Raw genomic sequence first — 27,169 nt, forward strand, 5'->3', positions numbered from 1 at the left:
GGCAATTTTAAATAGCAACATTTCTCCCCTCCACTGACTCTAAAATAAAAGCAACCCCAGTGATAATGTAATTCTTACTTAAAAAGTATAAATTCAAGAGTTCATGTCTGTAGGATTTTCTCTCTTGTTAGTTTTCCAACACTTACAAACAACAAAAAGAATATTTTTTCCCTTCCTAAACCTTATTGAAAGTGGTTTACAAAGGTTTTCTGACAGAAAGCTGATCTAGCTGTGAGCTGGAGACTGAAGGGGTCAGAGCTAAAAAGGAAGAGCTTTCCACTGCACTGGCTCTGCTCCTTGGTCTTTTACTCAGGGCTGGTTTCAGAACCTGGCACACTCTCACTCTGTTCACTAATAGCATGAAAGTTACTGAACCTGGTCTGACCTTCCTGGATTAAAATCTGTGTAATTTATATCAATCCACAGTCTGTCTGTACGTGTAGTGCAAAGAGACATAAATTTAAAAATTTTGACAGAAATTACATTAGTGAATTTTCTTTCCCACAATAAAAAGCTGGAAATTTAGCTTTTAAACTGAAGTTGAGATTTTCACATCACCACTTGATTGCAGGAATGGAATTTTTAAAGAGCATTAAGAAAAGTTTTAAATACAGAGTAAATTTGGGACTTCAGGCAACATTTGGAAGACATACACTTTAAAGATGGGGATCAGAAAGTTGCTTGACTGCTACAGTAGCAAACTACTCTGTAAAATCAGGTAGGTCTTGCTTTTAGGGCCAGACTCTCCAGCTTTGCCTCCTGTATCTGGGACATCATGGTACGTCCCACACTTTTTCTGTCCCTCAAACACATGTTCTGTATTTCATGTAATATCTTTTTCTTAGGTACATGCAGACCTTTGTTATGATAAAAATCAGTTTCCAAAAAACAATAGTGAAATGAAATGTGTTCCTCAAACAGCTGTATATATCCAGACATTCTGAACTTCCTGTGAAATCACTGGCTATCTTCTATGCATGAAAATCAGGACTCTTCTCTTGAAAAAATTGAGAACTACAATTTTCCTTTAAGACCCCAGAAAAATGGGGTCTGATACCCTTGCAGATAAATGATGATAAATGATAAAGAGTGAGATTTCTACAAGGGGAAAAGAGAATTAAACAAATTAAACTTCCACCTGTCCAGGGGGAGAATATATCAGATTAAAAAAAATTGTATTTTTATTTAGCACCTTTATTTAGCACCTGAAGAATGTCATCACCATTACCAAGTGTTGTTAAAACCTCCAAGCCACAAGTATAGCATATTTATCTTCCCTTGAGCAGGTCCCGTGAAGCTTTTCAGCAGGTGGCATTAATGCTCTACCCAGTTCCAAATGGCACACAGCCAGGAAACTGCTGTTTCCAGCACATAACACCTTAAAATGATCTACAAATTCTGGTGGAGACTAAGTAATTTTCTTAACATAAAAGTCTTCATTAAAATGGCATCTGTTCAGAATGATTTTTTTTTTTTAGCAACAGAAGCAGAGCAGAGATATATTTTGACTACTCTGGTATTAAATTAAAAGAAATCAAGAGCATTTTGTTTCTTTCCTGTCCTGCCTGATCTGTCTCCTCATCTCTCCATCAAGACATCTGCAGAATCAGCTTTTTCAAATGAAGAGAACATCACTAGAATTTCAGGTGTGTACCAGCACCTGTAGTACAGCGCCTTTAATGACAAGAATAGGCACTCAATGCAGCACTACACAGCTTTCCCCAAGTGGAAAGATTTGATGTTGAAGCTGAGAGAGAGAGCAAACTGGGAGATACTGAGGTGGAAAATACCTGTGACCACTTGGGACTGACAGAAAATGAGTTACAGTCCCAGGACTGGTTGTCGTGCCTATCCAGCCTTTGCTAAAAACAAACAGTACAAAATGCTGGAATCATCTCCAGGACTTGTTAAAAGAGCTCTTACTGACTCCATGAAATCCAGCATCTAAAACTTCTGTACTTCAACAGAAGTTGTGAACAGCTTCATGTGAACAGCCACTGCTAGAAACAGCTGCTTTGGAAGAGCTTGCTTGGTAGGAATATTTGGAACATTTTTTCACTGCTTCTTCTAAATGCAGGAGGAGTGCTTTCCACCTCATGCCCACAATAAGGTTAGAACTTAGAAAATGTCTGCCAGGATGTTCTCAAAAAACTGGTGTCCAAATTGTGCTTAAAAGGATTCAGGGTTAGCTCCTCTAAACTATGCTCTGGTTCTACCTATTGGTCTGCTCCAGCCTCAGAAACACCCAAATTCATGAAACTTGCTCAAATACTTGCATATAGCAAAGTAATGAACACTCCTAAAAAACTCAGAGCAAGTTCAAAGAATTTAATCAGAACTTGGTGCTGAATTTGCCCTTCTAACTTTGAACAAGGTGTGTTCTTCTGTGAAAGGCTGCCTTGAGTTTGATTCTTTCTGACAGCAGTTCTTAACCTGGACTACACTGACATGAGTCACCCAGTCCACAAGAAATAATGCAAAATCGTGTTATAATTCATTGTCTGCCTAGTTTCAGTAACCAAAACCACAAAATAGCAGCTTATTTTGCTTTGAAGTACCACACTCATTCCATAAAAAACCATTGATTTGATGGAAATAAAATGCATGGCACACATGCATTTTATTTCCATGTATCTGTGTCCTCCAAAAATGCCCAATACAGGGACTGCTCTGGAAAGTTAAAAAGCTGCTTTTGGCTAGGACAGCTTCCAAGTTGCCCTGCAACCCTGATAATGGTTCACTGACTAACGGGGTTTTCACTGTACAAATGGCTCATAAAAGCTGTTAAATCCATCATGAACTCTAAAGGCTTTTTAATCTAATGACTATTTTCACTTACATAGAGATGTCAGAACAATTTACTGTCCAAATGTTGAGAAGCAACAGATCCTGACAGGACACAGGATTCTGACACAACAGACTTACGCATCTTTTCAGTATGCTTTTCATGACTGCTCTCTGGTATCTTCACGTGGTACCTAAGCAAAACTGCTCACAGGGAGATGCTGAGGTATATTTTGATTTCTATGATCTCTGAAAATTGAAGGGATTGACAGTGGTAGAATCAGGTGAAAATGAGAACTAGGATAAAGCAAAATACGGAAGGAACAAAGATCTGCACAAAGTGAAAAGCACCAAAACACAACCCTTACTTTCCCTTTGCTTGTTCTCAGACTGCAGACTGGATACTAATAATGGATTGGGTGACATTTTTAGCAATGTTCAAGGCAGAAGAAGTTGAGGACTTTTGCCCACTCTGACATGTAAACACTAAAGAGTGCAACAGCAGCGTTCACTCTCTCATCCCAATGAATGGTTGTTTATTCTTATACTCTGTGCATCTTCCTTGTCCAGAGGATGATTCCCAGACTGCACCTTGAAAGAAAGGAGCTACCAATTTTCCAGCTGCTCTATAACCCACAAGCCATTGCCTCATCTGCACATCATTGTTCCAGAAGACCAAAAAAGCTTTAAAAAAGATGTCCATCAGACAGATCTAAAAGCGGCTGGGAAACAAAGGGGAAACTGTTTTCCTCTTCTGAGCATCTCTGCCTTGCAAGTTCAGGGAACATCTCTCCAGAGACAGAAACCTTATAATAAATTCCTAGAGTGTGCATGGTTACAAAGAGCAGCTCCTCAGAGAGCTCCTCATTCTCTCACCTTCCTCATGCTGAAAGCACTTCCCAAATCTGCTCCCTTCTCACACATTTTTGGCAGTACTTTCATCTCTTTTGTTCTGGTCATCAGTCTGCCACTTGGGAGAGAGTCTCAGTAAGAAACCAAACCTGTCAGGTTTTTAAAACATGTCACTCTGAGCAATGCAAAAGTGAGAAAAAAGGAAGCCTAGTTCTAAAGCAAATCAGTACATAATCCACATAGGTTTTTAGTGCAAGTTGGAGAGCTGTGAGGTTTAGAAGAACAGCAGAAACTTCTTTTAGTTAGAAAATTCTATTCTTAGACAGAACAGAACTGTTTTTCTACCATACTTCTCAACCCAGAAAATCCCAGGGTAAACACAAAGCCTCAGAGAAGCCTAAATCTGAGACATTGTACATTCTGTGTCCCCTTTCTTGCTGCTTTTGAAAAACATGATCCTGTTTCCCTTGATTTTGAAAGGTGTTAACAGTCAACCTTTTCTTTGAAAGCTTCATTACCTATGGACATTCTTGGGGTTAGAAATGGGCAAGCAATTTCTCAGCAGTGGATGGCACACAGAGACAAGAGGCTGTGGTCAGCAGTGCTTCTGCAGCAGGGTCTCTCCCTCCACCAGCCATGTGGCAAAAATGAACACATTTTATTGCTCTTTCCCTGTGACAGAACTACTGTTCTACTCTGAGGACTTGGACAGGCATTCATATCTTTTGTGTCCTTGCAATCAGAGTGCTTACAGGTGTGCACCTGGACCTTACTTGTGTTCCTTTTCTTCAAAAATGACACTCAGGTCAAGCAGTTACAATAAATTGCAATATTTAATTCTTTGCCCTGCTGTAAAGTTATTTTTTTGTTATTATTAATCACTTCTTCCAGCAGTCTCTCTAATATTCCACCTCGTCTTCCTATAGTGGCATGGCACTCTGACATGTTTAAGAATTTTTGTAACCCTCCTCTTTTCCCCATATGCATCAAAACCCTTTGTCTGATTTTTAAATGACTAATGTTTCACTGCTACCTGTTGAGGAAAGGAAGAAAAGGAAAGGCTGAGTAATTGTGTTTCAAAGCCAGCAGCTTTACAGAAGGCTGCAATTAATTATTACTAAGATATATTTTTAAATGCTTTGCTGGTGCAATGGAACATGAAAGGCCAAAAAAAGTTGATAAATGTTTAGTTCTAAGAGGAAAAAAAAATTCTTTTGCTATGAAAAATTCTGCTGATAGTTCAAGGTCATTAAAGAAAGAAAAGACTTATAAAGAAGATAAAAGGCTAGTATTCAAATAGCAGCTACCAACAAACACTTGGGTTTTCTCAGCTAAATCTGAGACAAGTCACGACTTCAGCCTGAAGGAAAAATCAAGGTAAAAAAGGTCATATGTAGATGCTGAGACCCTGACCCTCACCAAAAGAGTAAGTGTAGGCAAGTCACCGTTTCTTCATCTGCAAAAATAAAATACAGTTCCCCTTATAACCCATGTGCTACAGCAGTTATCTTCAGCATCAAGGAGGCATGGCAAACAAGGCAGCAGTTAAATGGAACCACCAGCTACAAGCAGCTGTGAAGAAGGTGCCAGACTGTGAAGGAATTGCTCCTGCTGGCATGCACCTCTGGAGATCACCTAGATTGACTTCTGACTTGAAGCTGTGTCAGCTGGAGCAGGCAGTCCAAGTCCATGTCTAGTTGGGTGTTAAACATCTTCCAAGGACAGAGACTCCACAAGTTCTCTACATCAATCTGCCCTGGCGTTTCATCACCCTGAAAGGATGACAGGTTTTATTATGTTAAGTGCCTGTTGCAGCTTTTGCCCACTGCCTCTGATCCTTTCCTTGGGTATCACAGGGAGGAGTCTCTCTCTCATACTGGGGAACCCAGCACAGATGCATCCCAACAGCATGTATCTTACCAGCACTGAGCAGAGGAGATGATCCCTGCTGACCTGCTTAAAACCCAATCTCCCTCCTTGCTGCCCCAGCCTGCCCTTCTTGAAAATACCTGTTTATCCAGGGTACTCCACTCATGGAGCTATGTCTCCATGTCACTGCGACACCAGCAAAATCATACCCCTGCAAATGTATTCAGACCTCTAATACTTCTCGCTTTCTTGCCACAGCATGTACCTCAGTGCACAGACATGTCAGAGTGTGACCATGCACTTGTTCCTGGCTTGGAACAAGTGCAGAAGTTGTCAAAGGTTGAGTGCAGCTCTGGTCTTGAGTGATCGCAGAAAAAACTCAGTTGAAGTGATCCACAAGGATCATCGAGTCCAGCTCCTGGTCCTGCACAGAACCATCCCCAAGAATCACATCCTCTGCCTCACAGTGTTGTCCAAAGGCGTCTTGAGCTCTGTCAGGCTGGGGCTGTGACCACTGCACTGGGGACTCTGTTCCAGTGCCCAGACACTCTCAGGGGGAAAAAAATCTCTTCCTAATATCTGACCTAAACTCTCCCTGACACAACTTCCGGTCATTCCCTCAGGTCACTGGACACAACAGAGCAGAAATCAGTGTTTGCCCCTCCTCTTCCCCTCACAAGGAAGTTGCAGACTGCAATGAGGTCTCCTCTTCCCCAGGCTGAACAGACAAAGAGGCCACTCCTTATACAGCTTCACCTCCAGGTGCTTCACCAACCTCACTATCCCTCTTTGGACAATCTCTAATAGTTTTAACAGCTCTAATAGTTTTAACATCTCTAATAGTTTTAACATCTACATCCTTACATTGTAGTGCCCCAGTCTGCCCCAGACTTGAGGTGGTGCCATCCCAGTGGACAGCAGAGCAGGACAATCCCCTCTCTTGCCTGGCTGGCCATGCTGGGCCTGGTGCCCCCAGGACAGGAATGTCCCTCCTGGCTGCCAGGACACTTCTGACTCAACTTGTCATCGACCAGGACCCCCAGGTTCCTTTTCATTCCCCAGTCCATCCATACATCCAGGGTTGCCCCATCCCCAGTGCACCCAGCATTTTCCCCTGTTGAACTCCACATGGCTGGTGATTGCCTAGCTCCATAATTAGCTGAGGGTCTCCCTGCAGGGCGTCCCTGCTCTTGAGGGAGTCAACAGCTCCTCCCAGTTTTGCCCACACTACACAGCTATGAAAGCTGAAGACGAAGCACTGAATCCAATAAATAAGCTGCCAATTGATGGACAAGCAACACCTGCTATTAAACTGGACAAAGAAAACCTGTTAATGGTCACCTGCCTGCTATGCCAGCTATGAATCTGAATTTATTTTGTGAACCCTCTGTGCTGGGAACAGGCTGCTGACAGGTGGCTCCCATTAACACCAACAAGGCAGAGATTCCTCCCACTGCTTGAAAAATCTGTCCTTTTCTATAGAACTGAGAGAATGGTAACTGGGATCAGAGGCACAGGTTGGTACTCAGTATGAAACAAGTTTTGCTTGCTGACTGAGACTCATAATCCTGAATTCTGAGTGTGTGTTTGTGTAGTCTGGTTGTCTCATGGTGAGTGAATCGATTGAGTCATAAGATATTAAATGTGGTGTGCTGGAGAAGTGTCTGATTGGGCTGATTTCCCAAAAGTGAATTGAAAACTTTCCCTGGTACTTCTTTTCTTATGTGTTTACACTTGGTGGGATTCCATTTCATTGTTCTCTTGATTAGTGCTCCTTCTGTTCGCACCATGCTGGGTCCTTTGCTCAGTCCTCGTCCTTTACTGGTCCTCCCAACCTTTTCCTTCACTTCCTCACATGATTCTTCATCACTATTTCCACTCCCTTCACTCTTATTTTAAGTTCTCCTCTCCAGGTTGGCCAGGCTGCTGGCAAAGCTGCTTTTGCTCTATTTGGCCAGGCTGATTGCCTTCTAAGCAGTCCAGATCCTCAAAGAGGGTCCCACGGACACAGAAGCCAAATCCGGCTGTTGTCATCAGCTGGACAAACACACATATGGGTCATTCACTTACAACCTGGCAATCCTTGGTGATCCTTCTGGGTCCCTTCTAACTCAGGCTATTCTGCGGTCTGTGGTCTCAACTGCTGACTCATCAGATCCACCCAGTCCTCTTCAGACCCTTCTCCTCCTTCTCACCAGCAGTATCAAGGAAAGCACTCATGGGGGCCTTCACTCTCTGCAGGTAGAGAGTATCTCAACACCACCACTCATTGTTTTCTCTTGCCACATGGCTCAAGTTCAGCTGGTTCAGGTACTTCCCTGAGCAGGGCTCTCATCCAGGGAGCTGCCTTGGCACTGAACCACTTCAGATCTGCATGTGGAACAGGGGTCTGCTCCCCAAGGGCCAGAAGCCACCATTTTATAACCTTCATCATCACTGGAGTTTCCACTTTCCAACCCAGGTAAATGGAGACTCCATCTATTCTACTGATGCAGGTTCAGGGTTTGGAAACTGCAGCAGATCTGGGCAACCTGTGTCAGTGTCTCACTTGACCCTTCCTTGTTCTGGACTCAAGACCTGCAAGCTCAGAGCCCACTTGGATCAGGAGTAGCTGGCAGAGCTGACTAGAGGCTGCTGCTAGCAGACATGGGCTCATTTAGCTGTCCTCACTGGCACCCTAATGTTCCTCCAAGAGTGTCCAGGACTTCCCTGACAACTCTAAGAGTTCCCAGAAGACCAAGAAAGTCTCAGAGGAGAGTGGAGATACTGCTGTGTCATTGGCTGTGTCTGCCAAACAGGGAAAAGCTGCAGACTTTTCAAGTGCTAGGTGCAGTAGTTTTTGTTTTTACTTTTTATGTCAATTACTGAAGCTATTGGTTGACATAAACAACATTACTGATGTCATAAGAAAGCTGTCTAAAACGCCCTGACATTGGAATTACCCGTATCAGCAATTTGCAAGTGTTTTTTTCTATTAAAAAAACCCCCAAAAACAACAACAACAAAAAACCCCAAACCTTGGGAAAAAAAATCTGTAACAAACTAGTAAGCAGACTGACACTCCCTCTGACCAGAGGTTGTAGCAACACCATGGTGGAGACAATGATACAACAATCCTGTTTTAGACCCTTCTCTAGCTATCTCCTGGTTATGGCAGGTGCTCAGAGCCCAGCTGCCAAGACAAGGCTCACAACTGCCTGACTTTCTTTTGGTGAAGGATGTCACTCTCCTGGGTGCAAGAGTTGCTTGGTCTGGGGACAATGCAGCTCTTTTGTCTTCCTTAGATCAGCTCAGTATTCTCTTAACAGCTGTGAAGAACATTGATGTCTTTAGACAGAGGGATCTCCAGTGGCACTAGTACACAAACAAATCACAGTGTAATTGCCACTGAGAGAGGTGCAGAGAAGGTGATGAGAAAATGGTCAGCACAGACACAGAAGCAGCCTTGATGCATTTTTGATTTTCATGTCAGCACCGCAGACAAGTGGAAAACCCCCCAGGGAATGCACTGCAGGACTCCTGTGTTGCAGGTGTGGCAGGTACCACAGCCCCTCAGTGCACAGACAGAGACACAGGGGCTCCCTGCTGTCCTGCCTCTCCCTTACAACCCAAATGCAGAAACTCTGCATGTGATTTTGCACCGCTGGTGTTGCAGAGCTTCGGGATTTCTGCTTGCTGATGCTGCCCTGCATCCTATCCTAAATGCTACTGGAGTGAAACAGGCTGGAACCCAAATTTAATTTGGGGGAAAAAAAAATACTGGGAGATATCTTTCAACTCCAGAGTTTCCAGGCTACTTTCTTCCTCTGAAACATCTTGTGCTTTTCTGATGGTATCTCCAAGCAGCTGATGTGGCTTAAATCACAAAGCAGAGAACCTGCAACTCTGCCTGCCCAGTTTGCTTTCCCTGTAAACATCAAGTAATGAAGCCCTCAGAATAGCAGATGGGACCTCTCCTAGAAGCAAAAGCTTTCCTGTACAAACCAGAGGTGCAGCTCCCTCCTTTTAGTTTGCAACATCTTGCAGAAGCCTTAAAGGTGGCAATGCCTTGCAGGCACAGATGTAGTATATTTTTGGGGTTTGTATTAACGCACAACAATGAATCTTAAAAATCCAGCTTAGTCAGTTTTTTCCTAAGTGAACTAATTGGGCAACATGGGATCTACTACTGGAGTTTCAGTAAGTATAATAAATCAAAATTTATGCTAAAAAATCAAATTCCAGTATTTTCTGATAGAAATTCCTGATGTGTTTGTACTTAGTTATTTTTTGCTCCAATACCTATGTGATGAACTGCTGTGTCCAGTGAAAGCCAAGGCACTGCAGAATTCATGTGTAGGAGAGAGACAATCAAATCTAGCCTTACTCTAACAACACTGACCTTATCATGTCCTTAGTTGCTTGTCCTGTTGCCTTGTTCTACCAGGTATAAAAGCTTTCCATCTGAGCTGACAACCTTGGAGCTGGTGAAGCTCTGAATCTTTGTCATTCACAGAGCAGCATTTATTAAAATTCATAATACTTGTATGTGATTCCAGATCCGTGCTATTTAATAGAGTAGTGCAGGTTCAGAGTCATTAGGCATTGATAAATGCAGCACTTACTGCCAAAAAAACCTATCTGTTGATACCAAGATTGCAGGACTCTTAGACCAATCATAAAAATCAAATAGAGACAATGTTTGAAATTAAACAGAAAACAGTCAAAGACGTTTTACTTCACAGTCTTATTAATATGTATAACGCATTATGAAATCCATTTTATTTGCCTTCAACATTTTCCCAGCTGAACAGGAAGCTTTTAAAAAAAAAACAATTACTACTTTGAATCTCCTCTGCTGCATGCAAGTCATGTTGTGCCTGAGTACTTTAGTACAGAAAAACCTGAGTCCTTTAGTACAATTCTTTATCACTGGCAAGCAGTCATATAGAAAAAATTAATGACTGCTTCATTTTTCAGAACTTGTAATCATTTTGCTATGCAATTTTGAATGCAAGGTAAGGAAGAAGAGCTGTGGTTTGAAAACTTTCATGAAATCCCACCAGGTTCTGGTGCTCATTTTTTCCCCTTTCACTTGAAGATACCATTCTCTTTTCAATGTAAGCCCAGTCAAAACAAAGACAAATATTCAAAGCTATTTGCTGTGGCTATTTTTCATGACAAGGTTTGGATATAATTCAAGAGTAGTCATGTCTGAGCCCAGATTTAACATTACTGATCATCCTCTAGATGCTCATTTAACAAATCTCCACAAACACTACGGGCAGTTTAATCTCCTTCTTACTAAACAAGTATTGAGAAACCAGGGCCTGGCAGCAGGAGTCACACATGGCTTTTATAGGGAGCTGATATTACCCTGATATCTGCATCCCGAAGGGATTTCCACAGCACTCTTTCCTATACTGTCCACTCTTCAGCTCCCTATAAAAGCTATGTGTGTACAGCTCACTGGGTTCACAAAACAGAGTGAGGTGTCAAGGCTTGAACAGGAATCTTTCTCCAACATGCTGGTTTCTAAAATATTGAATGTGGACAAGGAAATCCATGTGCTGACTACTGGTAATTAACTGCATTTTAATACTGGGCATGCCAATACCTAGGTGAAGTTCCTGCAAGAAAATGGGACTGGGCAGGCAAAATGGGATTCCAAATGTACAGAGCTCTAAAAGACAAAAAGGAAGATTTTTTTTACTTGATTAATTTCTTTATTGCTTTCTGCTACCCATTCTCTTTTTTGTTGCATCCCCCATTCTCCTTATTCTGTCATCAGGCCTAGATTCCTTTTCTTTCACACCAGGTTGCATCAGTTTATTAAAAAGAATATTAGGACAAGTGTTTTGCTATGAGGATACTCAAAAACTAACCAGGCTACCTGTAAGAAAATCAGAAAACTCATCTGGACAAGGCCCAAAGGAACTTCACTCAGCCGCTGCTTTTCTGAGCTGCATCATGCCCAGACACCCACAGAGAACCCTTCCCACCTAAATAATTCTCTGAGTCTATGACCTTTCTTTTTAACTCAAAGGAGTAAAGACTTGGGTTTATTATTCACTTGGTTGACCCTGGCTGCCTTTCTTGTCGAAACACAGCTAGTTTGAATTTTTCCATGTCCCAAACTGCTTTACTCCTTCTACAGAAATATATTTTCAATAAGAATGAAAAAACCTGAAACTCAGCATGTTAAACAAATGCTGGTATTTTTTCACATGATAAAACATTTATACTATGTATAAACCACCTCTATTCCCACAGTTTGATCAGTTTGAGAGTTTCAGTATGTTCCCCATCTCTGTAACAGAGCTGAACCGATTCTTGCTTTGGCTGGTTTAAATAAGATCATAAAGATCCTTGATGACTACTGACCTAGCTAGCTACAAGTCAAATATTAGCACAACTATAAAGTTCATAAAAGTACAATCTGCTATCCAATCTATGTGAAAAGTTAATTCACTCCATTACATTGGTCAGGCTCGAATAAGAAACTAGACTGCATTTATGCAGTACATTTACAGATATTTTTGCTGTAATTTTATAAAAAATGCAGTGTTGAGACTACAGTAAATCAAATGGAAACTCAGTTGATAGTTCCACTGTGAAAATGTAACACAAACTATTTTAAAGTCTCTCTAACCTTATTCTCTCCATGAAGCATGCACAACTCACAAAGAGTTTTGAGATACCAAGCAGTCAGTTATATATGGTGTAAACTAAATAAAGGTGATATTAATTCAATAATGATGTACATCTGCACATAATAATCACAGACTAAATTTTTATGCTTTAGTGAAATATGTAACAGGTATTGATACAAGATTAGCATTATTATTAGAGCTCCTGCCAGGTATGCAAAATCTAAACTCCAGAAGTCACAATGAACAATTGGTTCTGGGCATAGACATGCAGCATTGAATAGGTGGGAGAAGGAAACACAGGAAACATTTGGCCATTATAATACCAGGTGTAGCTATCCTTTAAGTCACAGGATGAACTGTACTGAACTCATGAGAAAACTGACAGCAACTCCAGCAATAACTGCATCATTACTTCCAATTGCTTTAATCTTATTGCAGCATGTTTTTCATAGGCTTCATCAATAATTACTCTAGAATCATACAAAGTTAATAATGCCCTAGAACTGCAAAAAGTTAACAAATTATTCAAATGCATTTTAAACCCATCCTGTTACAGGGTTTCTTCCATTCATCTGCTCTTGTGTTTAGGTCATAAAGGAAATTATAAGAGAAAGAAGTGCACAGCAGGTTTTGGAGTATGTTTTAATCTTTTAGGCTCTTTGCACTGACCCTCTGCAAACAAGCAGAGTCTCTGCTGGTAGAGACCACAGCCACCCTTGGGACTCTCAGGATGTGCAGTGTGATGCAGATCTTATTCCCAGTGGGTGCTGTAAACATGTCACTCAAAAGTAAGAGTTACACACCATTATGAGCCCCCATTTGATTTCCTGAATTGTGAAACAACTCCTTAAAAATCAACTATGTTCTCAGTAAAATATTGATCAACCATGCACCTAACAACCATTTCTAAAAGTCTATCTGCAGCAGAAATCTTGATCATTAAATCACTCTGTTCCAAGACAAAGGTACATCTTAACTCCTATTTCTTTAACTTAAAACTGGAGTGTTCTAGGAAGACCTAGCACAACTTATTATTGTTAATTTATACAGATATCCTAAATCTGACCCTAGTCCAAACTTCTGAATCAGAAATATTTTAGGCGTGGCATCAAGCTGAAAGATAATCCATGAAGGCTCATGAACGCTACAACTGAGGGTCAGTCTGTCACCATTGCTGTAAGCACACACCATCATTAGTAATAATTTCATGTGTGTTAAGACCTGAGTGCCCATTTAGCATCCTGTGCAACAACTCTCAAAGCATCAGTTCCTACTGTCTCACTTATTTCCTGCAAACACATCCATATTGATCCACTTTCATTCAGTCTCCAACAGCTCCACTGAGCAGTAGCCACAGTTGTGACAAAATGATGTGTGCAAGCATACCTGTGTAAAAAGCATTTGCTCTGACTTTAGGAATGGGATCTGCAAACTGCTTGGCTCTATACCCACCACCTCACAGAAATTCCTGGTGAAATACACCAGTGAAGGAAACACATCAGAGAAGAATTGTTTATTGCAAAAATGCTGGGATGTGGGAATGGGCTGAGAAGAAGCACCAGATGTCCCTTCAGAATGCCCCACGAATTAAAAAATAGATCATGAAACCTGAGGTGCACTGGGCAAGCAAGTTAGAAATACAGAAACATAAACTGTCATTTCTTCAGAAAGATTTTTTTGTTGTTGTTATTGCCACATTCTGCTGCATTCACAATAGATTTATTTATTTATTTCATGTTACTTAGGTTACTTAGGCAACTGGATTATCCATTTGTGCTTTAGAGGGAGAAGATCTCACAATTCAGAAGCTATTTGCTACCCATACAAAGGCACCCAGATGTTGCCAGAAGCTTGGAGAAGTTCTGGGTTGATGCAGTACCTTAGGCTTGTATAGGATGAACAAGGCTTGGCAGACCAGTTCCTAAGGCTGGTATTAAAAACTTAGTTGGAATTTCTAGAGAGCAAAAAATGTCAATATTTTTTCAAAGCTAAATCACTGAAACAAACCTTTTTGTCATAAGGCTGATGTTAAGGACTTCACCCTTGAAACACCGCTGAAACAAACTCCTCCTTTTCAAGGTCTGGAGTGGCTGATCTGGAACCAGAAATCAAGTCCTGATGAAACTGGGCATGATGCTTGAAAAGACCTATTCAATTTTTAAGAATTCTCCTGATGTCAAAGCCACTGTCAAAAAGTTGGGATGGGTTTGCTTTAAGCATCTTCTTTTGCTCCTGCATTTTTCATGTCTTTCCCACTGACCAGCTCTGGAAAGGCTTGACTGTTGTACTTAGGGTTACTTAGACTGCATTTGTGAGTCCCTACTGATTCCTTTCCACTCTTTTTAGACCTCATGCAAATTATCATGATAAGTAAGGGCAAGGATATTCCTACAGACCAAAACAACAACAAAAAAGTTTATTCACAGATGCAGACCAGAGGAAATGGTGCAGGTGTATCACAGAGCAGTCAATAATTTGATAATGCACTGCACTTTTCTTGATCTCCAAATTTGCATGTATCGGAGCAAATAAATAGCTCTATGTTGTGTGCTTGGGAAAGAAAACATGAAAATCCCTTAGGTTTTTGAAGTAGGCAAACAAACAAATGTTAATGCATTAAGGGCTTTACAGCAATATCCATGAAACTAAAATCTAAGTCCACTTCTGAAAAGAGAGGAGGGAAAAAATGGGCAGTTACATATTGTGTCCTGTGTATTTTCACATTGCTATTTTAAGCCCAGTTAAAGCAGCTCAGTAATTACTGGAAATACCTTCCAACTTAGAAAGCCTCAAATATGGCTTGCAGACTTCTGCACACAGAGAACACCTGCACGAACAGTGCCTAGATTGTAACCCCTTTTCTCAAAGACTTACATAAACTTTCTGATCAGTAGTTTTTCTAGCAAAAAATATGGAGTTTGTTTTAACTAACAAATGGGAAAAATGCATTTGTACTTCAGAACCAGAGCAAATCCAATCTCTCTAACTGCTAAGTATTTTTAAAAACCTGTACAATTCCTTCTCTTAGAAACCTGACTAAACAGAGCAACATATTATAAATTACAGTAGCTCTCAAAAGTGTTGGCCAGGTTCAAGGCACAATGTAAACAGGTAAAACAATTTGTTCACAGCATTTTTCTCTACTTCCAAATGCATTTTTTTATTACGCATAAAGACAAAGAATGTTTGGTACCTTTAATCCCTTCCTGGAAAAGTCTACCAGATTCATTGGTGGAAACCCTAAGATGTTATTCAGGTTGTCAAATGAATTATTTGCAATGGGAAGTTTTCAGAATAAAAGGAAGGATAAAAAAAGGCTTCGCGTGTCTGCAAGCAGGAATACAAGCCTTCTTTCATTTATGTTTTAAAGAAAAATTCAGTAAAGCACCTAAACTCTCATGGCAACCCTTTAATGTTAATTTTAATAGGTCCTCAAGAAGCTAAGGAGAATCAAATAATAATCAGATTTATTTCACAGTGCCTATTTTGGCCAAGAGTCATTTGTGCTCTCTGCCTAATTATGAAGCACTTGGAAGGATTTTTTTTATAGTCAGGTAATATGAAAGCTGCTTAGCAATTCAACAAAACTAATCCAATGTTCAAGAGACACCTATTCACTGAGATTAAGCCAATTTTACAATATGGAGTTATCCAGTCACCTGGAACAAAGGAGGTATGTGGAGGACAAAGAATGCTGAGGAATGAGTGGCAAATGGGGAACATAAAGAGATTTTTAGAAAAAGAGAGATGGATACATATGCTGAGTGAATGAAATCAGAAACAATGAATCCCAAGACACAGAAGTGTCTGAGGCACAGGGATTTATGCAGAAATATCACCCTTTGCACAGCCTCTGTCAGCACTGATTCTCACAGCCTAAGCGGGCATCTAATGACAGGCAGTTTATACAACACCAGCACATGACACATCCCTGGGGCACTTTGTCCTCACAGCATCCCAGTGGAGCAGCACAGCACATCCAAGCACGGCATGGATGGAGAAGGAAGGAACAGAGTCACTGAGGGCTGCAACTCTTTCCAAGTTAGTTCACCTCGGGATGCTTTTCCAGTTAAAGGTTATGTCAAATTCTGACGGGATTTATTTTGCACTGTCTAGGAGAACTGGACATTATCTTGATAAAACCACTGCATTTTGAATATCCAAAGTTGCAATCTAATATCTCTACATCCTTTATGTAATTTTAATATCATTAAAGCGCTAAACAACCAGCAAGCTTTTATGAGAGAAATTACTCTTTTTTTAAAAAATAAGCAAATAAAAGTCACTTCAAATACATTCAATGTCTTACAAACATAACTTTGACGATTACAGCAAACATAAGAGGTCATTTCACATTCCTCACATACTGCTAAAAATTAGAGGGCAACAACCAGTACACCCAAATGTACAAAACCTTTTTAATTTTCAGAACACCTAACCAAGAAATTATAATAAAACAAGTGCCACATATGTCACAAATATTCTAAATTCACTTATTTTTTCACAACTCCCCAAGCCCTGCTGTGATGCTGATGACAAACAGAAGTTCAAGAGGCACTTGTCTCACTTGCACAAATGATTTCAGTATTGCAGAAATTCTCCTGCTACTCGGTAGTTCAGCTGTCGGCTTGACTACACAAAGTACTGACACAAAAATGTATGTGGGCAAGGAAGAAGAATGCTTTCCTTCAGTGCTTCTGTAAGTTGAAACTTTTTTTTTAAATGACATTTGAACTGATATTTGAAGATGATCCAATCTGTCCAAACATAAAATAGCCAAAAGTAATGCAAAATGTACCCCACAGAATAAACAGAAATCCCGTGAGGTTACAGCATACCTACAGTTCCAATCCAAGTTTGTACCAGGATAAATGTAAGACTAGAACTTTTTATTTTTCAGATTTTTTATTTTATTCATTTGGGGGAAGGGGAGAAGATATTTTCTGTGTAAAATCCTCAGCCCTTTGCAATGTCCTATATATCAGGCTGTCAAGAAGAAACACTTTCCAGTCTGCCTGCAAAAGCTTTCCTGAGGGCAGAATAATGGATTTAGTGTGAAAAAGTGGGATCTTCAGATTACAGAATTTAAAGATGCCCAATGTTTTAAGTTTTAATGGTGTTACATATTTGAGTCTGCCCCTATTACCTTGTCAAAGTCAGCATTACAATAATCCACAATGAATCACAATGAAGAATATACATCAGTGATATATATCAAAGCCTTTTGGTAACTCTTTGATCAATTTAAGACAATTTAATTAAATCTGGTTCCAGAAAATTTTAGTGTTTTCATGGGCAAAGAAAAACCTCAGATGTGCCCAACTCCTTCAGGAGTAACTGCACTTGAAAATAAATCCTTAGATAACTCCCTGAAATAGCTCAACCCCTCAGGCCAGGGCTTGCAGTGTGAGGAGGAGGAAAAAGGAAGTAGAAAATGCCTCATAGAAATCCCAGACCAAAATTTCTCCTTTTGTTCCCTAGAGAGCCATTACAGTCCTTACTCTCATTGAGAAGAGGGTTTTCTTTGCAGAAAGAATAGGATACTGCTTCTTCAATAACCACCATTCAAACACACACAATGGCTCTGAAGTTGCTCTCATGCCTTCCCCCTGAAGTCATGTGTAGTTATGGGGATGCTGTTTACTCACAGTATGGAACTTTCCTCCCAACATCTATTTGGTAAATGCAATTATCACATCCCCTTGCACTTCCTGTCACTAATGATGAGCGTCAAACAGGCTGCAAAAGCCAGGACTACACTTAAACCTACCAAATTCAAAGCCACACTGGACCGTCTCCTACAGCTCCCTAGCCTGAGTTTTCTCCTAGAAACCTGATTGACAAAATGAGATGAACAAAGGGAGGGCAAGAGCACAGAGCATGGAAAACACTGCTGGACAAAGACCTCAGGGCAGCTCACCAGTCCCACAGGATGAGGACTGGGATTTGACAGGCATTGCACTTCTCCCACTTCTATCCCTGGCACTGCCCAGACCTCAGGAAGCTTAGTCATTCTGACAATTTATTCCTCATCTGCAGAAAGCTGGCTGTACTTTCATGTACAAAATGCATCTGCCAGGTGTGATTGTACCTTTCCCCACCTTCAACCAGCACACATCCTTCCATGGAATGATGGAATACAGCACTCCCTGGATCAAACCTGGTAAAATAGGGTAGCAAAACAATGGCACAGCTATGCTGAAATATTGGCACAGATGTTTTTGACATTGCCCTGTCCCAGCAGGTGAAGGAGGGAGGAGATGCCCCCCCAAAGAGCTTTAGCCACCATAAGTGGAAAAGGAAGAATGGGATAATTTTCCTCCTGTCATCCCAGACGCTGCCTCTCCTCCTTTCTCTCATGCTTGCCTGACATCCTTGAGATCACTTCAGTGATCAGTCCTGGCCAGCAACAAACCCTCACACAGGCTGCTGTGCACCACTGGCATTTGTTGGGATAGACCCAGGGCATATCAAAAGCATCTCTGGGTCCATCCCTTACTCCAAAGGGCTCTGGAACCTGTGGAGTGGGGGACCTTTGCACTACTATTTCACCTCTGTCTAATGCAAACCAAGGCTGGGAGACAGCCTCCTGAAGGCTTCTTTTAGGATGCTGTCTGCAAAGGAGGGTAGGGAAAAGGAGAACCTCAGTCTCCTGCACATCATAGTTAATTGTTTACATGTTTAACAAAATGTACTGCACCAAATCTTCACAGACATTTGGTGACGAATGTCAGACTGTAATGACACTTCTTATAATATAATAAAGAATCATCCAGAAAGCTGCCTGCATTATTTGGGAGAGGGACTCAGATTTGAAAAGTGGATCAAAATTAGTTTAATGATTCCCTATTTAGCCTTTAAATCTACTCATAACGTGACATTGTATTTCCAATTAGGGAATGAAAATGTTGATTAAACATTTCTGTCATTTCAGATTAGACATCACATGTTATCTCCTTATTATTAAAACTTTCATATTTTGAACATAAAAAGGAATTTGTAGAGTCAGGCACAGGGCTTAAGTTTTTATAATGAGCCATTCATCTTCAGGTCAGGTGCCATAATAACTAACTGCTATAAGTTAGTTCAGTGGGAGGAAAATGAAATGGGAAAAAAATGGAAATTACAATAGCGGCTGAAACTGTGTCATATTTGTACAGACTGAAGCATGATGGTATTTAAAGTGCCCAAACTCCTTGTGACACCTCATTTCTACCTCTGCCACTACAATTTCATGAAGGAACCCTGCAGAGCAGGCAGTTAGGAAATAGCTACTGGTAGGGCATCTGACATGACATTCAAGGCCCAGCATTATTTTCTTAAGAGCAAATGCCTCAAAACTTTTAATCAGAGGACGAGATTACAGTGGAGGAGACAGCACATTCTGGGGAAAAGGCCTATGATAATTTTTTACTGACTATCTCTTTTCCTATTATGTTCAGCTAGCATGGCTGCTGCTGGATTGTTCTCCCACAGAAAAACATTGTCAGGAAAGCAGGCAACATTATTTTTAGCTGTCCTGCTTTTCACAGCAACAGCAAGGTGTCACACTGCTAATCAATTCTCAGGGTTGCTTCAAAGCAACAAAAATGGGGTCTGTCCTAACCCAGGTAATCTAGCACAGGGCTTGGTGCCTGGGGCAGCTCCTCTGAAAAAAAAAAAAAATAAAGCACTTTAGTCTCAAAAGCACAGCAGTGGGAAAAGAACACCTCCAGTGTGCCTTAAGATTTACAGGGACTTTTCAGATGGAATGGCTGCTATCAATCATCTCTGCACTCCCAGCAGGAAATTAGATTTCCTGTTGTTTAATGCTACAGTGCTTGACACAAGTCTATGAATTTGTAGTCCCAGTAGTGCTACATTAAAAATCTGTACTGTGGACAAAGAGGGGAAGAATGTAGCAGAGAGAACATAGCTTCAGACACTACCTCTCTGGTTTTGACTGATTTTTAATTTAATGTTGTGTTTTAATCAGCAAATCAACTATGTGAAAGGACAAGCAATGCACATTATGGAGCAAAAAATCCTCACAACAATCTTATCTACAGGAGGAACAATTTATGTCACTGTCACGAGTTGCCAACCAGGCCCATCATTCAATTCTTTAGAGGACTAAAAATCTTCAGAGCTGCTTGTTTACGCAATAAATTTGAGACATCCCATTCCTGATTGTTTTTATAGGGTATTTTTCTGACCTCATTTCTGCTTTTCACTCATCTTTACCCTTTCTTTCTCGAGCTATTAGAATAAAGCAGTGACCCATTGTCTCCATCAGAGCAACAATTAATCCTTTGACAGTTCTGGGAACTTCTCTTATGGAAGGGCTCAAGTTGCCTCAGAACTTGGGCCAAAGAGTGAGCATTCCATCCCAGCTACATCAGACAAGTGGCTCTGAAGGTGGTTATTTACAGGCAGTTATCTCCTTTTTACCATCTAAATCTGATGGAAGCTTTCATCCTCTCTGGAAACACAGAGTCACTACCCTTGCCAGGAAAACTGTCTCAGCCTTATAAGCACCAGCTGATCAATCATGGATTGGAATAGTGAATGTTGGCCAGTCTATCAGTGTTAGGCCATGTAAAATAAGAACCACAAACTACTATCTGTATGGATTAAAATAATAAAATAATAAATTAATAAGTAAAAACCCCACCACATCAACTGCCTTTAACGAAGACATGGAGCAGATTCACTGCTAGACAATTCTCAGCCCTTGTGCTAGCCAAGCTTCTTCATCACACTTAAAGGTCAGGCATGCCTCATCTACATTTTATGTTCCACCTGAACTGAAATCAGAGCTGAGTTTTGCTTCCCAAGCCCATGAACCATCAGACTGTAAATCAGAAATTTCCTTGAATGAGTTTTAGTCCCTGTGCAGCACCAAGATGGAGAGAGGTCTGAGGAGGATGGGCAATCACCTGCAGCTACTGCCCATCACAGGACTAGCCAGAAAATAACCAGACAGAGAAGTCTTGGATACACCCTGTCTCTGCCTGTTCTTGCATGCTTGTACCTGAGATCTGGATAACTCATGCAGGACTTTTTCAGGGGGATCTGATGGCACTAAGTATGAACATGGATATCTATGTGATCAACTAAGACAGCATCCTTGATACAAATAAAATTGCTAACAAATTACTTAATTCCTGCAGGGAACAGCTGCCTTCTACGCTGGCCTGGCAGCAGAATGCTGCACTCACCTCTACAAATATGAAGCAGGGGATGATGGAATAACTTCTCTGGGTATTGTTTCCTAAAGCCATTTCTCATCACACTTCTTGGGGAGGCACTGTTCAAAACTTTATATCCTGAAAAAGAAAAGACAGAGGTATTTCAGTATATTTCACATTTTTGCAAACTCCAAAATTAGGTTCATAAGACAGAACACTGACCTAATAGACCAAGGACACAATCTAGTGTCAAGAACTTCAAGGTCTATCTGTATACAAAACACCCTGAGAAAGCTCTCCCTTTACAACACAAAAGAAGAGACAGACAAGAGGTCTGTCAAGAGGACAGACAAGAGGTTACAAGATACATCATATACAGAGCGAAGGTTATAAGGAATACAATTGTTTTCCTTAAATACAATCTACTACCAAGCAAAAGATTCTTCTTCTGAATTGTAAAATCACATTTTCAGCCCACTGACTTGCCTACAGTGTATTTCAAAGCAGGAGATTTTGGTAATTGACAGATATGCTTACAGTACACTGACTGTACACATGATCAGAATGTTTATCTGTATAAATCTGCTCAAGATGACAGCATGTGATATGCACAAAACTCTCTACCCATAACAAGCAAATGCAATGAAGACCTGGGCCTTCTCTGCAGAGCTTTTCTGTCCTGATATGAATTCATACATTAACACACCAAACTCTACCCACTTAGCATTACTTCGGGCTACTGGCTATCCTAATTAACATAACCCTTTAACACTGTGTTAAGACGCTATTTTTGCATAAAAAGTAGAAGAAGCAGAGAAAAGAAGACTAACACAAATTTTACAGACAGCGTCTGTCTTTTTCTGCATTCATGAGGCAGCACATCAAGAAGCTAAGTCTGGTTTAAATGCCTTTACAGCGAGATACAGAGTAGGAGGGAAGCTGGAAAAGCCCAGAGTTGCGAGGTGCAGGATTGCACAAAGCATGAGACTCAGGAGAGAATCAAAATCCTCTGCTATCGATTTTAACCCAAGCACAATAAGCAGGATCACAGATTCAGATGGGTCCAGCCTCACTTCCAACACTCACAAAGAAATTCTGCCCTGATGCCAAGCTCCTCCATGTGTCAGGGCCAGGCAGGAGGAGGGAGATGGAAACTGATGTATTTTGCAGAGGGTGCTTTGCACAGCATCTTCCCGTGACTTTTTGACCTCACTGGCACCTGAGTGGCAATTCAGGCCCTGGCACATGGAGCCTGTGAGGTTCACAAAGAGGTCAGTGCTTCCTCACCAGCTCTCAGCAGGGCTACAGGGAGAAGTACCATGGTCAGCACAAGTGAGTTCACCTGAGGTCAGGATGGAGGAGCTGGATCAGCTGCCAGTGCTTGCCACCTGCACCATGATGCAGGCTCTTGTCTCGCCACCTATGAACTACTTATCGTGTTCCTTATCTCAGCTCCTCACAGTTTGACCCACAGATGTAAAATACACATTGTATGTGGTGGATTTAGGCACAGCAGAGCTACTGTGACTCCAGTGAGGCCACATTCTGTGTCAAGAAGAGCTTCTCAACTGCTAAGCATTGAGAAATACAGTTTCAGGGCAAACAAAATAGTCAGGAATGTCACCTGTGATGTACCTCAGATGCTCCCATCTTACACTGTATCCCACTCTAAAATACAAATATTCTCAAAACATCTCATTTTCCAAACAGACTTCAACTTTACTCATTAAATAAAATGGGGTTTATCTCAGAGGTTAGTGTCATTGCTTTAAAAAAGACAAGGTAATCCAACCCCATTTGGACAGTGGGGGAAAAAAAAAAAATCAGCAATTCATTTTTTAATACCCCCAGCTCTTGTGCCCTGTGGCTTGGCAAACATGGAACCTGGTGGAATAGCAGTTTAAAGAGTCAGAGCAGCCTACAGAGCATTATTCAGTGAAACTTTTCTAAGGTTAGACTAAGGTTAACCAGACTAAGGTTAGAAATAACCAAGATTTTCCATACCACTATACTGTAGCCCCAAGCTATGCCTTCAGTTGCAACTGATGTGTGTTCCAAACCAAAACAGAGGTTGCAAGGCAATCCAAGAATTTAATTACCTTGCCCAACAAATGACTAAAAGCAACTGAACAAACTGGCAAAGAATCTGAGGGTTCATAGTAATATAAAATTGCCTGATTTGACACTAGGGGACCCCTGATTTCACAGATGTTTATCACCATGCCCGTTCCTTTAAGTTTATTGTGCACCACTGGTTTAGAAAACTGGACTGGCTATGGGAAAGCATTTTACATGCCAGCTTCTCTCCTATGTGATGACACATTTGTGTCAGGCTGAAGTAGGAAGAAGCCAAATTGTTGCATGATCAGCTAATTCCCAGATTGTGGGAAAACTCTCAGCTACCAGTGCTTGGTCTTTTCATCAGGTTACTTGACAAAAGAGTAAAGGGAAGCAAAGGTACAGTCCTGGTGGGAGCATCATCTTTTGTCTCTCTTCAGCTGGCAGTGAGTCCTCTAGAGATACTGACAGCAAAACACAAATTACAGCAAACCCCAGATGCTTCAGCCCGCAGAGCAGCCAGAGAGAAGTCAGTTTTGCTCAAAGGACCATAATACGATGTAAAAGAACTTTTGGTAAAAATCTTGTTTTCTAACCCAGGCAGACCTCTTCACATTGAACAAACTTTTGGAGTCCAAAGTCTCTGACCAAAGCAATGGCAAATAAAAGCTATAATATCAGCATCAGCCTTCTCCATGTATTATTTCTGTTTTTATCAACTTGACTGAATTCCTAAGGAACTCATGCAAGCGAGACTGTAAGAGTCTTTTCGGATCCCAGTAGCTGTGACCTCTTCAGGCCAGGTATGTTATCACAGCATGAGAGTAGAACTGGTCAAACCTATTCTAACTAATTAGAATTCACTGTAGAGAGAATATTAATAATCTGAAGCTTTGGTATTATGAGATGCTTCCACTCTTAAAACAATATATGTAATTGTATAATGCAATATTTGTGAATTAATTAAAATTAGTTCTCATCTTGCTCAATTTACCTCACCTGTACATTTTCAGAAAGCCCCACATCACAGCACAGGAGGTTATTGCCTGGCATCTCCTGGGAGAGCAAGTGGAGGCAGAGAATATAAATAAGTTAATTGAAAACTGAATGAAAAGGACAGCAAAGAAAAAGGGAATTCAAGCTGAAGAGATTTTCTTGCCGCAGGGGTCTGTCCAGGGGAATGGCTTTCAGAATGCCCCATTCAGGTATATTCTAAAGCCCTTTATGTGAGCATGTGGCAGACAGCAAGAAGGACATATCTAGGACAAACTAGCATTCACTGAGCCTTTATAGTGTAAGTTCCTGCAGCAATCACAGCACATTCAACTGTTGTTCTGTGTGATCAGTCATCAAACAAGTTAATTTGTGGTCTATTCCTCTGGAGACCCTATGGAAAAACCTATGTTTTTTAAGTCATGTCCTGCATTGGTAGGAAGAGAAGATGAACAATGTATTTCACATATTGCCACAGTGGATGCCTGGGCTTCTGTGGAAAATACTCAAACCAGCAATCAAGACATGCTGACAGGCCTGTTCATCACAGCTTTTAATTACATTTCAGTTAAGCAGAATCAGTGTTTATTTGCTTTGCCGTAGGTCAGAGACCACCAGCCTGAAATCCAGGAGCTGCTACACAAACCACAGCAGCAGCAAAGCCACTGGCACACATGGGATACACCCTCAGAGGAGAATCCCAAATCTTCCCTGACCGGAAAGAGGTGAGGAGGGTAACCACTGGTCATTTGGTATCAGGATGTGATGCAAACACAATGGATTTGTCTTAGTTTCATGATCGTTTCAGCAGCAGCTAACATGCTTCCAAAACGAGGTGTAAATATTAGAAGGAACACCAACTATTTCTATAACAATGTAAAAGATACTTGAAACATCAGTATTTCCTTATGCAAATTACTTGAACATTACGTTAGCAATTTGCAGACCTCTGTTGGCAATTGGCTTCAAATTAAAAAGATCTTTACTCTCATTAAAATATTAATTCTGTTTAAAAGTAAAAAAATATCATCAAAACCTCTCCACCATTCCAGCAACGATCATTTTGCCCAACTGAAACACAAATTCCTTATGTCAAACCCCCGTTCAGTTAAGGAAACAAATTAAAACTAATACTTCTGCTAACAATAATTATCTAAGCTTTATCGAAGAACTGTATCTTTATAATCACTATATATTATACTATCTCTTACAGATCTCACTGTAAAGGGGGGTCCTCTATTTCCTGTGGGGGGAAACAGTTGAAGCAATTTGCCAAACATCACAGAATGACTCAATGTACAGGCTGAAGAAAGACATTCTTCTCAGACTCCTGTCAGGTGCTCTGTCCACTTGACAACACAATCTCTGCACTTCAAACGTGCATGCTAATTCCTGCATAAGAAATTGCACATTTTAGGAATACAGGTTTCCCTGACTGCTTGCTGCTGGAGCCAGCAGAACACTGACTGCAACCTTACAAAATTAGGGCTGATCAAACACTGCCCTGAGATGTGACAGCCTCACGTTCTCTCTTTGTAACTTCACCTGCCATGTCCAAAGGCTCCACATTATCCCCATGCAACCTCTCCATGAGCATGCCTGCAGTTCTGAACAGGGTTGAAACAGAAAAATAGAGGGTTAAAATTCCTTCCCCAGAGCTCTCTTCCATGTAAATCGAACTGATGCACAAAAAAGGGCTGAAGGAATAAAACGTAAGATTTTACTGCAGAAGGCAGTCAGTAAATTCCAAGTACAGATGTTACTGTTTTCAAAGTAATTGAAACCACAGTGGTGGCATGAATCACTTCAAAAGCCAAACCACGTGACAAAAAGCACAAATGGCTTTGTGGCATAACATCTGCTTGCCAGCCTTGCACCCAAAGACACAGCAGACCGCTTGCCTGAAAACAGCAAAACTAAGAAAATAACAATGGTTGCAACAATTACAAGGTACCAGACAACAGGCACTCTGTTACCTCAGTGACCCACAACACACTAATTTTTACCTGCCAAGGAGAAAGTTATCCTTTGGATTATGTTGCCCTAGAGGAAGTGTGCCCTACACACAATGGGGCTTGGGAAAAAGGGAAGACACATATCAACAAAGAACCCTTTACCCATTCTCTGTGAACTGAGAGGCACAGAGTCACCAACACCATGGCCACTAAACCAGTAACATGGTGTGAGACTGGAGAAAATGTCTGTCCAAACCTGACTGTCTGAGTCATGCTTGATCTTTAGCTGTAAAATGTGAAGTTGTCTTGTGACAATAAACAAATAAACAAATGTTGTGTGCTAAGCTTCAGGCCTCGGCTGATGGCTGTCTCCAAGGGCACTCCTGTGAGAGCAGCACAATGTCCCACTTTGCCAGAACACTGAAAAGAGGAACTGAACTGGTAAAGCAGAAGCTCAGTTTAACGAACCTAGATCTCACCCGAGAATTCAATTTATTATAAACTCTTCTGGTCTCTGCCAGGAGAACGATACCATTCAATAGCTATACCATTCAAATAAATTGCCCTGTCAGTGAAAGTGCTCCTTACAAGTGTCTCCACAGACTCCTGGCCAGAAAACTAATTACATATCACTAATAGCAGCAAAAAAAAGGAATAAAAACAATATGCAAAATAAATCCGCACATGTTCACCATTACATAAAAAAATATTTTGCAGCATTTAAGGCAGAAAATCTTTTCTTTCTCTGATGAGAATTCTGACCCTTTTCTGCTAGCAGAAGTCACATCTTCACATTCAGCACTTGACACAGAACACTGATACTTAAGTAATAAAGTTCGCAGCATATCTGAAATGA

The 27,169-nt window shown here is 41.0% G+C and overlaps 1 protein-coding gene across 3 annotated transcripts in view; it reads right to left on the reverse strand.

Annotated features, from left to right (window-relative positions):
• Positions 1-27,169, reverse strand: part of PLPPR1 (phospholipid phosphatase related 1) — a 119,154-nt gene that overhangs the window by 40,503 nt on the left and 51,482 nt on the right. For all 3 annotated transcript variants that reach the window (XM_071455699.1, XM_071455698.1, XM_071455700.1), the window contains one exon: positions 21,338-21,445. In XM_071455699.1, coding sequence (XP_071311800.1) covers positions 21,338-21,400 — 63 coding nt within the window. In that variant the 5' untranslated portion in view covers positions 21,401-21,445. The remainder of the gene's footprint in view (positions 1-21,337; positions 21,446-27,169) is intronic.

The sequence above is a fragment of the Agelaius tricolor genome, unplaced genomic scaffold (genome assembly GCF_023055355.1).
Source record: "Agelaius tricolor isolate 1412-34295 unplaced genomic scaffold, bAgeTri1.0.p SCAF_53, whole genome shotgun sequence".
NCBI classification, from domain to species: domain Eukaryota; kingdom Metazoa; phylum Chordata; class Aves; order Passeriformes; family Icteridae; genus Agelaius; species Agelaius tricolor.